Source organism: Apteryx mantelli, chromosome 14 (genome assembly GCF_036417845.1).
Source record: "Apteryx mantelli isolate bAptMan1 chromosome 14, bAptMan1.hap1, whole genome shotgun sequence".
Lineage (NCBI taxonomy): Eukaryota > Metazoa > Chordata > Aves > Apterygiformes > Apterygidae > Apteryx > Apteryx mantelli.
This window is the reverse complement of record NC_089991.1, coordinates 8,331,400-8,346,098: the sequence shown is the minus strand read 5'-3', so window position 1 is coordinate 8,346,098 and position 14,699 is coordinate 8,331,400. Positions and strand designations below refer to the sequence as shown.

General features: G+C 45.4%; 2 protein-coding genes across 2 annotated transcripts in view; both read right to left on the bottom strand.

Moving 5' to 3' along the window:
- Positions 1 to 357: 357 nt before the first annotated feature.
- On the bottom strand, positions 358 to 4,482 carry RPL26L1 (ribosomal protein L26 like 1). Its single transcript, XM_067305022.1, has 4 exons — positions 4,384 to 4,482; positions 3,473 to 3,645; positions 2,587 to 2,727; positions 358 to 529 (listed from the first exon to the last, which is right to left on the bottom strand). The coding sequence occupies exons 2-4, from the start codon at positions 3,638 to 3,640 to the stop codon at positions 401 to 403; spliced, it is 438 nt and encodes a 145-aa protein (XP_067161123.1). The 5' UTR covers positions 3,641 to 3,645; positions 4,384 to 4,482; the 3' UTR covers positions 358 to 400.
- A 3,121-nt stretch (positions 4,483 to 7,603) lies between these two features.
- The window catches only part of ERGIC1 (endoplasmic reticulum-golgi intermediate compartment 1), a 61,009-nt gene continuing 53,913 nt past the window's right edge, over positions 7,604 to 14,699 (bottom strand). The window contains exon 10 of the mRNA XM_067304623.1: positions 7,604 to 9,695. Coding sequence (XP_067160724.1) covers positions 9,588 to 9,695 — 108 coding nt within the window. The 3' untranslated portion in view covers positions 7,604 to 9,587. The remainder of the gene's footprint in view (positions 9,696 to 14,699) is intronic.

The following is a 14,699-nucleotide window of genomic DNA, read 5'->3' as shown; positions in this document are numbered from 1 at the left end:
TTTCAAAGGCATGATAATCTGTTAAGTATATATGGAACATGGAATTAAACATTTTCATTTAAAACCATGGACACTTCTAAGGAAGTGTTACTAAAAGATTACTGGAAGAGACACTAAAATACACTAGCCCTCAGATGTATGTTTTCAGGATTGTAGCACCCTCTCCAGCTTTGGTTGTAAATACACCGCTATTGGAAAAGAGTCTTTAATTCCTTAAAGTTAAAAAAAAATTAAAAACTTTTTAATTTAGTGGAAACATTTTTGACATAGCCAACATCAAAACATGAGAATGAACATTTAAACACTATCCAGACATACAGTATCAAGATTTTCTAAAGGAGAAGACAAAACAATAGGTTTAATTTTAGCAGTTCTTTAATGGTGTCAAACAGGAGACCATCTATTCTTGCATCTTTTCAATTGTTTCTTCCTTGTATTTGCCCTTCTCCTTGCCAACCTGGCGAGATTTTGCTTTACGCTCCAAGATCTTTTTGCGATCTTTGTCCAGTTTTAGCCTAGTGATCACCACCTAGAGAAAGGACAAAGAATTTAAGTCTTCAGTGTTATAGTACAACAACCTGCAACAACTGTGACAACAAAGTGGCCTATAAAGATCATCCGCTGACACAGACTGCCAAAACATCCACGTTTTATTTCCACAATCTAATATGATTCTAGTAGAGCTGAGGTACTGAACTGCCTACACATTTCACAACACTGAGCTATACGAATTTCTACAGGTATATTCAAGACCAGAACATATAGACAGATGCCTATGTGCACTGCAACAACATTTGGACAAACTGAAGAGCAGCCAATTTGCCATCCAGCTATTTAATAAAATAATTACTTTGAAGTAAATAATCTATTTGCCATTATACTAGGCACTGCTCAAACATGAAGTATACTACTTCCATCCAAAACATAGCATATAGCTTAGTCTTGTTTCCACCACAGCAAAGTCAAGTAATAGACCACTGTTTCAGTTTTTCCATGTTTTAAACAATGTTACCTAAATTTTCAACCACTGGAAAACCATATTGCTGCTGGCCATTAACACATCATCGCTCTACCATTTGGAATAGCCAATACATCTGGCTAAACTATGGGCCACAGTAAAACTGCAAGCATCATGCTGACCCATATAAATATACTTTCAAGAACACACCTGCTATTGAACAGTTATAAAGTGGCCAGACAATTATTAAGTATTACTAACATGGGCACATAAATGATAATTTGCCTAAACCAGTTGCTTCCAGAGCCTTAAAGATATTTCCTAACAAGGCAGCAGCAAACCAAAGCTCCAATTTTCAGCCTTCCGTTCTCTTCACGCTCCCATAATTGGCAAAGAAATAAGTACCTTGGTGTTATTGCAAGGAGTACTTTTAAAATACAACTGACATCAAATCCTAGAAAATCCATATAGGCTGCAACAGGGCTGCATAATCCTGGTCAGCTACGTTTTGCTCTTGCTGGCTTTCAGGACACAGGAAATGACAATTAATTCCTACCTCTTTACTCAAGACAGGTAGAAACTGTTCACCTATCCCACTGCAAACTACGTTTTTATACATAAATGTACATAAACAAAAATATACATTACAACAAACTATACATTTCCCTGTTTGTTTTTTTTGTGTGTGTTAACAACTAGAATCTTCCTACAAAGCTTTCTCAAGGTCTCCCTTCCAACTAGGAAGAACTTTCTCAGAAATGAAGGACCAGCATTAATCTCAATTTCTTCCACTGCTATTTACCAGGCAAGTCGTATCTGATCTTTCGTGCACTAGTTCCACCACAATGTCACCTTGCACCTCAAATGTTATTACTGGACACAAGTCATTATGTTGTTTTGGAATAATTTTGCTCTCCCTCTACAGTACATACCAACCATTTACATCAGAAAACCTGCTGAAACTTGATTTCTTCCACCAGCACTTCAGTATACAAGCCTATCTGGCATGGCTGAAGCAGACTAATTTCATCTGCTTCGAACTAGGTTTTTGGCTAGTTGTTCTGTTTAGTCTGCAGTGTTTTCCTATTATGATCCAAACAGGCTCTGCCTGGTTATCGCTAAACATCGTAAATCACTTCAGGCTAAAATCAGATTCAGTCAAAATTTTATAATCCACAATAACAAACCGTGTTTCTGAGCATCTATTTAAACATTTCAAACACCTCCTTACTCGGCATAAATGCCATGTAGCAAGGATGTAGGATTGTTTTGAACGATCTGTTCCCAAAACAACAACAAGAAGAAAAAAAACAAAGGGCAAGGTATCTGTGACTTAAAAACACCAAGCTCTCCCAAAGAAGATTTTAGCAAGGCCCTAAAGTTCAGTCTCTAACAGTTGCTCCACCAGACAATCCTCAAAAACATCTGAGGTCTGGTTTCAACTGTCACTGCTTTGCTATCATGACACCATAACCCTTGTTTATTAACTCCCCTCCAACAATGCAACAGCATCTCAGCCCATTATGCCACATGCTGTAACAATGCTCAACTTCAACAAGCAGCAGTGTCTTTTTTTTTGAACAACAAGGTCTCCTTATGCATTTCAGATCTCATTTTATACAGGGTACCTTGCTGGGATGGATTCCCACATGGACAGTTGTGCCATTGGCCTTCTCGCGCTGAACACGTTCAATATAGATGACATATTTTTTTCTGTACACCTGGACCACCTTGCCGATCTGCTGTCCCTTGTAATGTCCCCTGACAACCTAAACAAGAGCATAAAATGTACAGTTTCCTACATGTCAATAATGCTCCTTAAGTCAGTTACAAATCTTAAGAAACACTACAATTATCCCAACAGAAAACCAGACCTGCACAGGCTGAAATCCCAGCTCTGTTCTTTGCATACACATGTTACAAAAACATCAATTACTGGACAATTTCAGTAATCACTAAAATGGAAAATACAATGGAAGGGAACTGCACTTTCCCCTCATTTTGCCTGCAAGTAATAGCAAATCTTTTCAGCCCAAAGGAAAATGGTCAACCTTAACAGTTTTGCGTCCTAGTATATCATCTATCATCACATTTAGAACTGAAAATGCTGCTAAGCTTGAGTGTATTTCTAAGTTGATCTTTTCACAGATCACAGGTATCAAACACTCTAAGCCTATAAAAATAAAAGAAACAATTCTTTGATTTGTGTTATTCTGCTCAAAGCCTTTAATCCAGCCTGATAATCAAAGGATGTAATTAAAGTACTTCTGTTGCTGGTATATTTCTGTTCGTCGTATTTTCCTTCCCACTCTTGTGATCTCAACAAACATTCAACAAGCCAACTTTATGATTACATTAACTTGTACAATTTCTGCAAGACTCCTGGTAAAGTCCTGGTATCGATTTGAATTTGTCTAGCCCTTCTCTTTTGTACAGGCTATACATGAAAAAACACAATATAAATAAAAGCTCAAATGTAACGGTACAACTTCAAAGACAGATAAGAAGGGATACCTGAACTTCATCATCCTTTCGAATGGGCATAGAGCGGACATTGTACTTCTGCCGCAGCTCCTTGGAGAGCGGGGAGGACATTATTTTCCGTCGAATGTGAGACGGTGCATTAAAGTGTCGTTTGCGGTTCTTGCTACGGTCCGAGGTCACAAATGGATTGAACTTCATTGTGGCTGCATAAAGTAAAACACGACAGTTTCAGAGATGCTTGTAACTCATACACACTACTCATCATCTACCTACACAAAGCAAGCTACATAAAAAAAAAAAAGCATACCCGTTTTCTAATCCCACCCCCAGCTCAGGTCCTTACAAATTGGATTTCAAGCAAACTTTAAGCCTCTTCCCCGAGTGACACTGACCCTGCAATGGCTGTACGTGCTATACACATGCAGGTGGGCCTGTTCTTTCTGATCAGAAAGAAATCCCAGACTGGTCTTTAATTCTGCACTGTTGTAAACCACGCTTTCAGGTTATCAAGCGGACACGTGTTTTGGGCTCGCGGGGCCAGAGAGCTCCCACAGCTTCGGTACTTCCGAGACAGGCTGCAGACCCGCCGGGGGCAAGGCCACACACCGCCCCAACGCCAGCTGACAGCCCGGCGCGGCTCTGCCTCCCCCCGCCCGGCGCTCGCAGCGCGGTGCCGCTGCCCCCGCGCACACCCGCCTCGGGCCCGGCGAGCGCGGCCCGGCCCGGCCCCGCTCCGCTCCGCCGGCGGCGAGACGCCCCCGCGGGCGGAGGGGCCGGGCCGGGCCGGGCGCTGGGCCGTGCACCCGCCGGGCGCCCTCTCGCCCGCCAGCCAGGCACCGCCGCGGAGCCCCCCGCTGCGCCGCGCCCAGCGGGGGCCGGAGCGCGGCCGCCGCGGGCAGGATGGCGGCGGATGGCGGCAGGCCCGGCCGCGCCGCCCTTACCCCGCTGCTGCCGCCGCGACGGTCGCCCGGAAAGAGCGCGCGCGGCGCTTCCGCTTCCCCAAGCGGCCGCCGAGCTCTCGCGAGATCCAGCGGGAGCGGGGGGAAGGGGGAGGCAGCGCCCCCGCGCGGCCGGCGGTGCGCGCTGCACCCCGGCGGCGCCCGGCCCCGGGGGCCCCCGAGCGTCTCCCGGCCCCCGGGGATCCCGGCGCATCCCGGCGCCGCGAACGCCCACCCCCAGGCCTGCCTCTGCGCCCCAGCCTTTCCCTGCACCCCATAACAGCATGTCAGCAGCAGCCACTGCCCTGCAAATCCGTGGCCAGAGAAGGGACTGAATAAAGACAGACACCGCCCCCCCCCCCCCCAAAAAAATCTCCCTTTTCTTTTGCTGCCTTTGCCTTTCTCCCCCCTCCACAGCTGGGGAAGCCCCCAGCCCCAAGGCGAGTGGCTTCTCCCCGCTTCGGACACCTGGGCCCTGCGCCAGCGCTGCCGCCCGCCGCCAGCCAGGGACCCGCGCGCCTCGCCGACCCTTCGCGTTCCAGACAGACGGGGGGCTAGCGCATTTTTTTCGGGATACAAGTTGATTTATTCTCAAGGAATTCATCTGTGGCAGAACATGATGCTGGTACAAACTCCTCAGGCGAGGAGTAATGGAGGAACTGGAGTGGATTTTGGTACCTAAAACGTAGGCTGGAAAAGTTTGAGTCGCAGCTTTCAGAGACTCGGAGAAATCACTTTCCTAATACCTTTAGTCGTCTTTTAAGCAGAGTAATGAGCCTCCCGCACCACCCTGTCGCTTCGGGAAATCTGGGTTCAAACCCGTACTGGAGGTCAGGTGCAAGATGGTAGGATCTCTTCCTTCATCGGAGTTTTGTACAGCTTACACCAGCATTAGAAAGCAAATACCAGAAGTTAAGAGGAATCGGTGTTTTTTTTTTTTTTTTAAACATGATGCAGCTACGTAGAACCCAACTTCACTTTTTAAAAACCCTTTAATCTTCATTAATTGCCTCGGATGCTTATTTCTAAATACTTGGTGAAGCAACGCTAAAAAGAAATAAAAGAGGAGGAGGGGACAAAAAAGGGGCTATTTTATATACTGAGCTGTACAGCAAATAAAGTAAAAAACCAGCAAGTTCCAAGCACAGTCCACTCACCTCTCATTAAAAAAAAGAAGAAAGGGAGGTTAGGCCACTTGGTACTGTACAAAACCAAGCACTGAACGTCCAGACATGACTCAGTGCCGATTAACAAAGAGCCTCGTGTTAACTTCCTACAGAGCGACCCGGCTTGCAGCGATTCCATTGTGTGATAACGCCCGGTTCATTGAAACCATAATAACATAAAAACCCTTTCAGGTTGATTTTGCAATGGTAGTGCAACAAGAAGCTAATCAAAACACAAGAGAATTTTATTTTTAATTATAGATCTAAAATGACTAATATATTAACAAAAGCTTGCACATTAAAACAGTGGTACGGAAATGCCAGAACTCCTTAGTAAACTCCACTGTAAAAATGCAAGACTTGTGCTTTCAGTGTTGTCATAACGTATTACAGGATCACATACTCCCTCCCCGGCCCCTCTCTCCCTTCCTACAAGGACTATTGAGAAATATCTCGATGACATATTTCATTTGAAACTCCAAGCAACTATTCTAAAGCAGATACTCATCACAGTCATTTTCAACCCAAACAGTTGGTGTATCACACAAGTGAAAAACAACTTTAAAATGAGAAATAGTCAAAAAAAAAAAAACTATAAACATTACTATCTACACTGCAGTTTTCACTTTTTACAGTGAAACATTTAGCTGAATGCAAGTATTTGATAAATGAGATGAAACATATTCACAAATGCATGTCTTCCAACTTTTTTTTTTTCTTACCCTGTTTCCAAATTCTTGTCTCTTTTTTCCCCCCAAGAAAATCTTTAGCAATCCACATACTGGCTAGAATATACCAATGTCCACCTTTCCCTAGAGCTAAAAATTCTAACTCAACCATTTTGAAGTATCCTATGCCACAATTTCTCACAGTATGATGGGGTTTGCGGGCAGTCTTAGAGAGCCTTATTTAAACCAGAACACACACAAGTTTTAAACATTTTACTTCCTCTACGGATGTCTACCTTCGTAAGCCACAAATACTTCTGTCAAAATACTGATTTGAAAGAGCAAAGTCAGGAAATTGGATGAACATCTATGATCTATGGTTTTCCTTCCATCACAGCTTGAAGTTATTTTTATTCGCATTGATGTTTAAAGGTATAACTAAGCTCATTTTGATTTTGTCTCTAGAAAGTGTTTAAAAAAAGTGAAAACTGATGATACATGTATGCCTGGGGTAAGACTGCGGTAACAGTAATCACCTCACTTTCATGTTTGCAAAGATGAAGAGCAAATTCTTTTGCAAACACATTATGGAGCATCAGGCCTCACGTGATCCAACTCAGCCATATCCAAAGGACAAGCACGCCACAAGCAGAGCCAGGCATTGCGCTCAGTTTGGCAGTGCTCAAAGGGTTAGGCCCAGGATGGAGAATTAATGCATGGACAGTTTCTTCAGCAGAGTTTTGCCATACTTGTGTACCACTTTGTTTCTACATCTAGCAAAAAATGTGATTTATTAGGTTATTTTAGTGGACATGCTGGCAGAGAAAGCAGGCACACTGAAGTATGCATCTGTTATTTCCCAAAAAAGCCAAACAATTTCACTGATCTGGTTTAGAGAACTGGCCCAGACTGCAATGACAGACGAGGGGGCAGCGTTTAATTGAGATAGAGGGTGGGGAGAAGGAGAAGGGCAGAAACAACATGCTGGGGGCAAGAGGCAGGCAGGATCTCAAACCAGCTTTGCTGCTGAAGAAATTGTAATAGGGAAGAAACCTTAGAAAACTACTAGTGCAATCCACTGTACTAGGGTCAAAGATTTCTCTTGCACAGCTCAGAAGCAGCACGCACTCCTAAGATATTAAAATCAGATCCTTTTAATCCACTAGGTTCACAAGCTCTGAGCAAAGAGTCAACAAAATCCGGAGGGAAAAACTAGGACATTTTTGCTTTAAGCTTCGGTTGGTAAAAGTGGATTAGAGGAAATCGTTCAGCAAGCAAGTGACCTAATCGCAATGGAAAAACCCCAGGTTCCCATCGGCAAGAAGCCGCCATCTAGTGGGTAATGCTTGAGGACACCCGGACGCACACACCAAAATGAAGACAAGCGCATCATTTTCAAGTTGATTTTTGTAAATGGAAAAATGTATAAAATCTATCCATACATTAACAGATACAGGAAGTTACACAATCCAGTTTACACCTAAAGTAATAGCAATCAGTCCATAATAAGAACAGGGAAAAATTCCAATGCTATGATTTGTCGGACGTCACTGTAGGGCAGAGAATGGGCAGAGGGGAGGGTTGTTGGCCTTTTTTTTTCCCGTGTGTGTGTGTGTGTGTGTGTGTGTGTGTGTGTGTAAAACTGGCTACCTTCCCTACTTCAAAAGCAATGAGACAATTTCAACAGATAAGTATCAGGAATACTTTTGAAATGCATCTGACTCTAGCATTAACACTGAATATTCAAAGATTCATTTCATTACAACATAAGGTTCGGATGCTTTTGCCTCCAGGAAAGGGCTAGGGACAGTAGGTATTATCCAAGAGAAATCCTGCACCCATCTTTGAATTTCTAGCATTGAGAGAGTTAAGGATTTTTATTTTATGATTTTCATCCATCCTGGAACACTTAATTTGTGTATCCTCAGCTCAGACATTTACAAAGCAGGCAGAAACTGTTACTACTCAAGGAACATTTAGGAGGCTACGGAAAATGTGCTGGTGGGTCTTGGTCTAAGTTTTAGTGAACTTCTGTCTACCACCACAAGCCACACCTGGCAGTAGTTTTCCCCTCCACCTCCATTTACTGGAAACCTCAGAAAACAAGGCTTGAATGAACGAGCATGGCGGTTCAGGTACCATTTTAAGTAAAAAAACAAAACAAAACAAAAGAGCTACTAGCAGGGGCCAGTTTGTGGGAACGCCTGCCCTGCTACTGGTGTACCTGCGGGTGAACAGTGTCAGTCTAGGGCTCAGAAATGAGGCCTGACTGAATTTTAAAGGAAAAGGTAGGCACCTTACACCCTGAAAAGACAGGCATCCTGTGTTTTACAGGTGTATTCAATATACACACACAAAGCAAGACAGTAAGCTGTGCTCATCCACCCAGAAGACTGCAGCATTTTTCTGAACACATAGACTGGACAACCCCTTTTCAAAATAACAGCAATAATAATAATAATAATAATAATAATAAAACAGAAGTGGAGATTCCAGACTGCTGGGTGGTCCGTGTTTGAAAAAAAGGAGGATAAAGAATAAAAGCTAACACTGTAAAGACTACTATTCCCCTTCAAAGCAAAGGCCACATAAAACTGTGTTGCTCAGTTTGGTTTTTACTTCATGCCACCTGTAAACACAAGACTGGATATTCAGTTTCCGGGAAGAAATGAAGCCACTTTTACATCCAGAGTAAAAGAAAGGCCCTCCTCTGCCTGGATTACACATTATCCAGGAAAAGGTAGCTGGGGGAAGGCTTCCTCTTCTCATTCGCTCATTAGAAAGGTCATATGCGAACAAAAGAGCTTTCAATAAAAGCACAACACATTCCTTGATGTTATTTCTGCCCTCTGTCTCTCAAGTCTGCTACGGGGACTAACACTTTCCATTCCTCACCAACAGATACATCACCTTTTTGGCACCACGGATGGAATTTCTTCCTAATGTATAATTTTGCCCTATACAAAAGTCGATTGTCTAATTATGCAATTCCAACAGAATTCCACAAAGTGCCACAAGACAACTTAACCCTTTGCAATCTTCTAGCTAGTTTGTACAACACTGCCACAGGAACCTCCCAGAAAACAGACCGTTAACCTTATTTAGATCCCATAGTGTCTTTCATATCAGCCATTGCAACCTCTCTTTCTGGGGGAGAGAATTGAAATCCAAGCCCTGATTCCATTGATTTTTGACTCTCAGAGCTCTGAAAATGCATGGAGATTTCTCTGATTTGTTGAAGAGGTCTTCACTGAACAGCCTGATTAGAAAAAATTTACTGATTCAATCAAATAGAAAAGAAAAAACAAAACAGGTAGCGGTAGATTTCTCGATCTTTGCTCCTGTCCTTGGAGACTAGGGTAGAGTTTTGCTGCTACTGCATTTTTCCCAACTGGATCTTCTTCCAGGCTTCCGACGCTGTGAAAATGCAGGAATCAAGGATCCCAGCTACAGTAAATGTTCCTCCAATGATGGCACATATCTGAAAGAGGAAACAAGTTTGTCACAGATGAGACAGACTGCTACACAGCTTGAAACCGAGAGGAAAGATAATTCCTACTGCTAGGACTGAATAACAGTACTGGGGGAATTGAGGGTAAGGGAGGTAATTACATGACAACCGCATCCAGGAAAACCATTCCCTGTACAGTAGAGCACCTTAGTGCTACCCTGAGCCCATTCCTGCCCATTCCACCTTAGGACGGTATCGCTAAGCTACCCTCCGGGCTGCTCCAAGATGACACTAAATTCACTCTTCGACACTCGCCAGAGGGAACAGGGCTGTTGCTTCAAGGATGGGAAGGGTTGTGGCGGAGCAAGCCTTCTGCTGCTGCACCTGGCAAATGCATTTGCTGTTGGGGAAAGGCAGCCCCTCCTAGCTGCAGCCCAGCTTCACCTGAGCAAACAGCGCAGTGTTTGGTTACTCGAGCAACTTTTTCCTCATTTGGGTGCACGTGGGGAGGGGGCATGGAGAGGAGGTGGCAGGCTGGATAGAAAACCACACCGGCTGAAGCACTCTGTTTAGGTTATTGTAGCAAAAGCTTGTTACCCTCAAACACTCCATGGACACAATGCCAAAGAGTGGAAAAGATCTGCCCTATCATAAATCCCAACTCTTAAGAGTCTCCAGCACAAATGCACTTTCTTTCGAGGCTAAATTCCACCTACTAAAGCCTTCTAAAAGCTCTGTGTTGCTCATGTCTTCCTACTACTGTTTTCTGTTATAAATATCATAGCCTTGTAGTCTTTTCCCCATTTTACAGGATACAACATTTGCAAACAGGCAAAAGGCACTTAAAAAGCGTGTTAAGGATAGTGACTAACCGAGAAGCGTAGCTACCAGTGACACCTACAGCTAAGTCTGTCTAACACTTTCCATTACAAGGGCCATGTTCAGCTGCTTACAAAAGCACTGCCAACCTTTAACTGTTTGTGGGCTGAAGTTTTCCATGCAAGATGTCTCGGGTAAAATTATTTAAACATCAGCAAAAACACGTAGTCATCTGCTAGAACAAAATTAGGGAAAAAATTAATCTCTTAATTAGCAGAACAGCTTACCTGGGTTCTCAAGCACTAGAAAAAACACAAAAGTATCCTGACAGGTCAAATCAGAGGTACCTTGGCTTGGAGCACCCAGAATTAGAGGGCAACAGTTTTGGACTTTGCATCCCATTGCTTCAAACCCCTTCTCTATGAAATGGGGATAATACCTGCCTTACCTCCCAGGGAAACTGTGGAGGAAAGCACAGCTGAAGCGTTCAGGGCTATGGCAATAGCCGTCTCGGAGGCCCCGTGGAAACGTACAGTTCTGCGCTCAGGACTGGGTTAATACAAACCACACGGCAGCAACAAGGTCGTAGTCACACACTGTCCGACGGGAGGACACAGGGCTCTGCTGCCCCACCCTGGGCACTGAGCAAGGCTGGGCTCATATGGAAAGTATGATCCGCGAGCGTGTAACCTAATAATGTTTAGCAGCCAAGTTACAACTACACAGGACCTTGCATTTCCCAGCTCCCACATTCGTAACTGTGATGCTCTTTTAATGTAGTCTTTTACATGTCATTCACTGTGTCGGATTAGGTGGCTCCGAAAATAAGGGACGATGGGTCAGCGAGGAGGGGACAAGACACAGAGCTCATCTCCCGCGAAGGGCCTGCCCAGGAAAAAGGGGGATTTTGCTGTGAGCTAGAAGCCACGAGAAGGAGGGGAACTCAAAACCAGTAAGCCAACGTAGCGGGGGATCAGGGGACTGCAAAACAGCTAACGCAGAAGGGAACCAGTGCCACGCTGCATCTACTGTGCCCCATCTCTTCACCCAGCCACCACTGTACCCCACGGGCAAAGTTACGGAGCAAAGAGCAGCGCAGGAGCAGCAGCGTCAGGTTCGGCAGGGAGCGAGCAGTGGCAAAAGAACAAACAGCTCATTACCGGTGAGGGAAGGCAGTAAGAAATAAATCACTCATTTGCACGCGTGTTTATAAGTGGGATATCTGTGCTCTCTGAGCTCAGTGAACAGATGCAACAGAGAGAGCACAGCAAGGTAAACATAACCATTGCAGGACAGTTAGCATTTCAGCAAATAAAAGGTTTAGAAACCAGAGCACCTGCCTGAGGCAAAGTTTGTATTTTTAGGGAGCAAGTCCAGCTCCTGCCCTCTGTGCCCTCCTTCACCCCCCCCATCCCCACCCCCTATCCCTCAGGGCATGATGCAGGGTGACTTTTCAGGGAAAATGACAGCGATGGAGCTGGGTTATTTCAGTCCACAGCAGCTCAGCTGACAGGAGATTTTACACCGCAAACAACAGAAAACCGTCCAACGCTAAGATTTTGCATCATATGGTAGGAAAATCTGATTTCAGTGCAGCAGTGCAAGGGGGGGGGAAGATAAAAAAAACATATATTCATCTGCACAGCTCTGTACCGCTGAGGGCTTGTGACTCACGCACACCTGGCATTCGCTTGGAGCCTGCCTCCCAGCACGCACACGGCGCTCGGCCTCCTTGCGCCAAAGAAGGCGGCGCCGGGGCTGGTCTCCGGGTCAGCACAGAAGCTGCACCGTGACATTTCTGTATCATCACAGTTCTAACGTGCGTGGAGCGTTGTTTCCTAGCAGCACTGAAGGAAACTAGGCATCGTGCACTTACTCGTAGTTCATCGAGTTTTATACTGGGAATCATCTGGGCTTGGCCCTGAGAGGTTACAGTTTGACTCAGGCCTAACCGTTAAAAGGAGAAAGGAAAAGGCATCTAGAAGAGTAAGAATCACAGCAGTGAGAGACCGTGTTACGGGGGGTACCCATGAGGGTTTTTAATAGGATATGATTATAGCAGCTGGGATGCAGGCTGAAGTCTCATGGCAAAAGAAACAGGGGATATGTAGGAGGACGGGAGGCTACAAGAAAGGCAAGAGTCACATATGTGACTGCAGATCTCTGGGGTGTCCTTGTAGTCAGATTTTAAGGACAGAGGGGACCACTAGGACCATCAGGTCTCAACTGCTGGCAGTGTAAGCAGCAAAACTTCACTCAGTGATGCCTGGCTGAGCTGCAGCGTGTCTCGTAGAGCAGCACTCTGTCCTGGTTTAGAAACTCCGGGAGACTGAATGTCTACTTCACCTGCTGGCAGCAGGTCCCATGGCTGAAATAATTCTCCCTTCAAGCATTTTTTTTTACATTATTTCTAGTTAATTCTTCTATTCTTTTCTTTGAATGCTTCAGCAGAACTTTGGCATGTTTTCTGTCTATTCTCCCCTTACAACCCCCAGACTGACCTCAGGATAAACCCCTTCTTTCACTTTGGTCACTTAAAGGAAATCATAACTTTTCAGTGGTGAAACTTTCCCCCGTGCTCCGTAACCTCGACCATGAGGCCATGAATGGCTTGTCTTTACTGGGAGATCTCTTGATTCCAAGCAGTATGGGTTAACAGACAAGAACTACTGCGTTTAACACTGTGCCAAGTCTCTGTGGTTAAGCCCAGGATCCATGGCAAATTCACAGTGTGGTGACAGGGGCAGCACCGACCTACAGCAATACAAAATCTTATTTAGGACTGTATTTTTTGAAGTGTGACATGTAAAGTAAAAATCTATCCGAAACCAATGCCTTTTGTCCTGCACAGGAAGCGTCTCTAGCGTGGTACGGAAAATGAGGATAACTTTTCATACCACAAAAAGCCAAGGAGCGGGCACGAGCTCGAGCGCTGGAACACACAGGGCAGTGGTTCAGATGAAAGCGGAAGACCATGCAACAGCGCGACGCCTGCCACTCTTGGCAGTGCTGAAATTTTGGAGGGCAAACTCAATACTAACAAGGAGCATCAGCTAATCTTTCCAGCAGCAGAATGAGATTCCTTTGGTCTCTGCTGAGCAGCCAGTACCCCTCCGCCACCTGATCTCTCCGCGTGGGATCGTCCCTCCTCAGGGTGCCCTTCCGTGCTGTTTTTCGACACGGACACTGCTTCCCCTGACAGACAGCCCCGCTCAGCCCCACGCTGGGTTACATCTCTAACCCTGCTCAAGTCTTTCACACCCACAGGATCTTCCCCCCACCCCTCGCAAGCCTCTGCGGATACATACAAATACCACAACGTTTTACTGACAGCCACATGGCACCCTGGTAAACAAGCTGCTCAATAAAAGGAGTAGCAGGTGGTCTCCCCCGACTTGTGGTTTTTAAATTAAGCAGCTGCTGTTCAGAAAAGCTGCTGCGTTTCCGAGGCCTGCCCTGTTTGCAGCGACTGCAGCTGCCCCACGCAGATAATCTCCGGCTAGAGCAGAGAGCCGCAGCCTCAGCACAGCGGTGATGATGGCTCACTGGTCTCCAGAGCAACAGTGATGCAAAAGGCCAAGCGGGAGATGCAGGAGGGGGCTAGAGCAGTGGAAAGGACAACAAGCAGATCATGTCATCAAAACAGGGCAAGAAAACCTAGGGTGTAAGGTGTTTTAATGCCCAGCAGCCCCGCTCCCCTCCAACCTTTTCAATACTATCTTGAAAGCTGTAAAGATTGAAGTGTAGCACGTGCACAGCTAACGCTGCCCTGCTGTAAAATATTCTCAGCCTAAATAAATGCAACATGAGCAGGTCACCTGCATCTGGGCCAGGGGGTCCACACTGACAATGACAGTACAGTATCTACAAGAGGGACCTGCCTCTAAGCCAGCCATAACTGAAAAAGATCTGAGAAACCTGTGTTTGACACACTGCGTAACAGCTACCGCGGGTATCTTTGTCGTCCGCACGTCTCCATAGGAAGAATGTTAAATTGAAATGGCCCCAAGTGAGCTGCTTGAGCACGGAGACATTTGTGAGACCAAACAAAATAGACAAAAATCAATTCTAAAACTCTCCTTCAGCCATCTAGCAGCCCGTGTGCACCTGGCTACCCCTACAGACAGGACTGGGCAGAGCTGCAATCTCAGATCTGAAAGGTCATTGGGGTAACCTGGGAGGAAAGCCTCTCCTACGGACTCCTTATGCAAACTC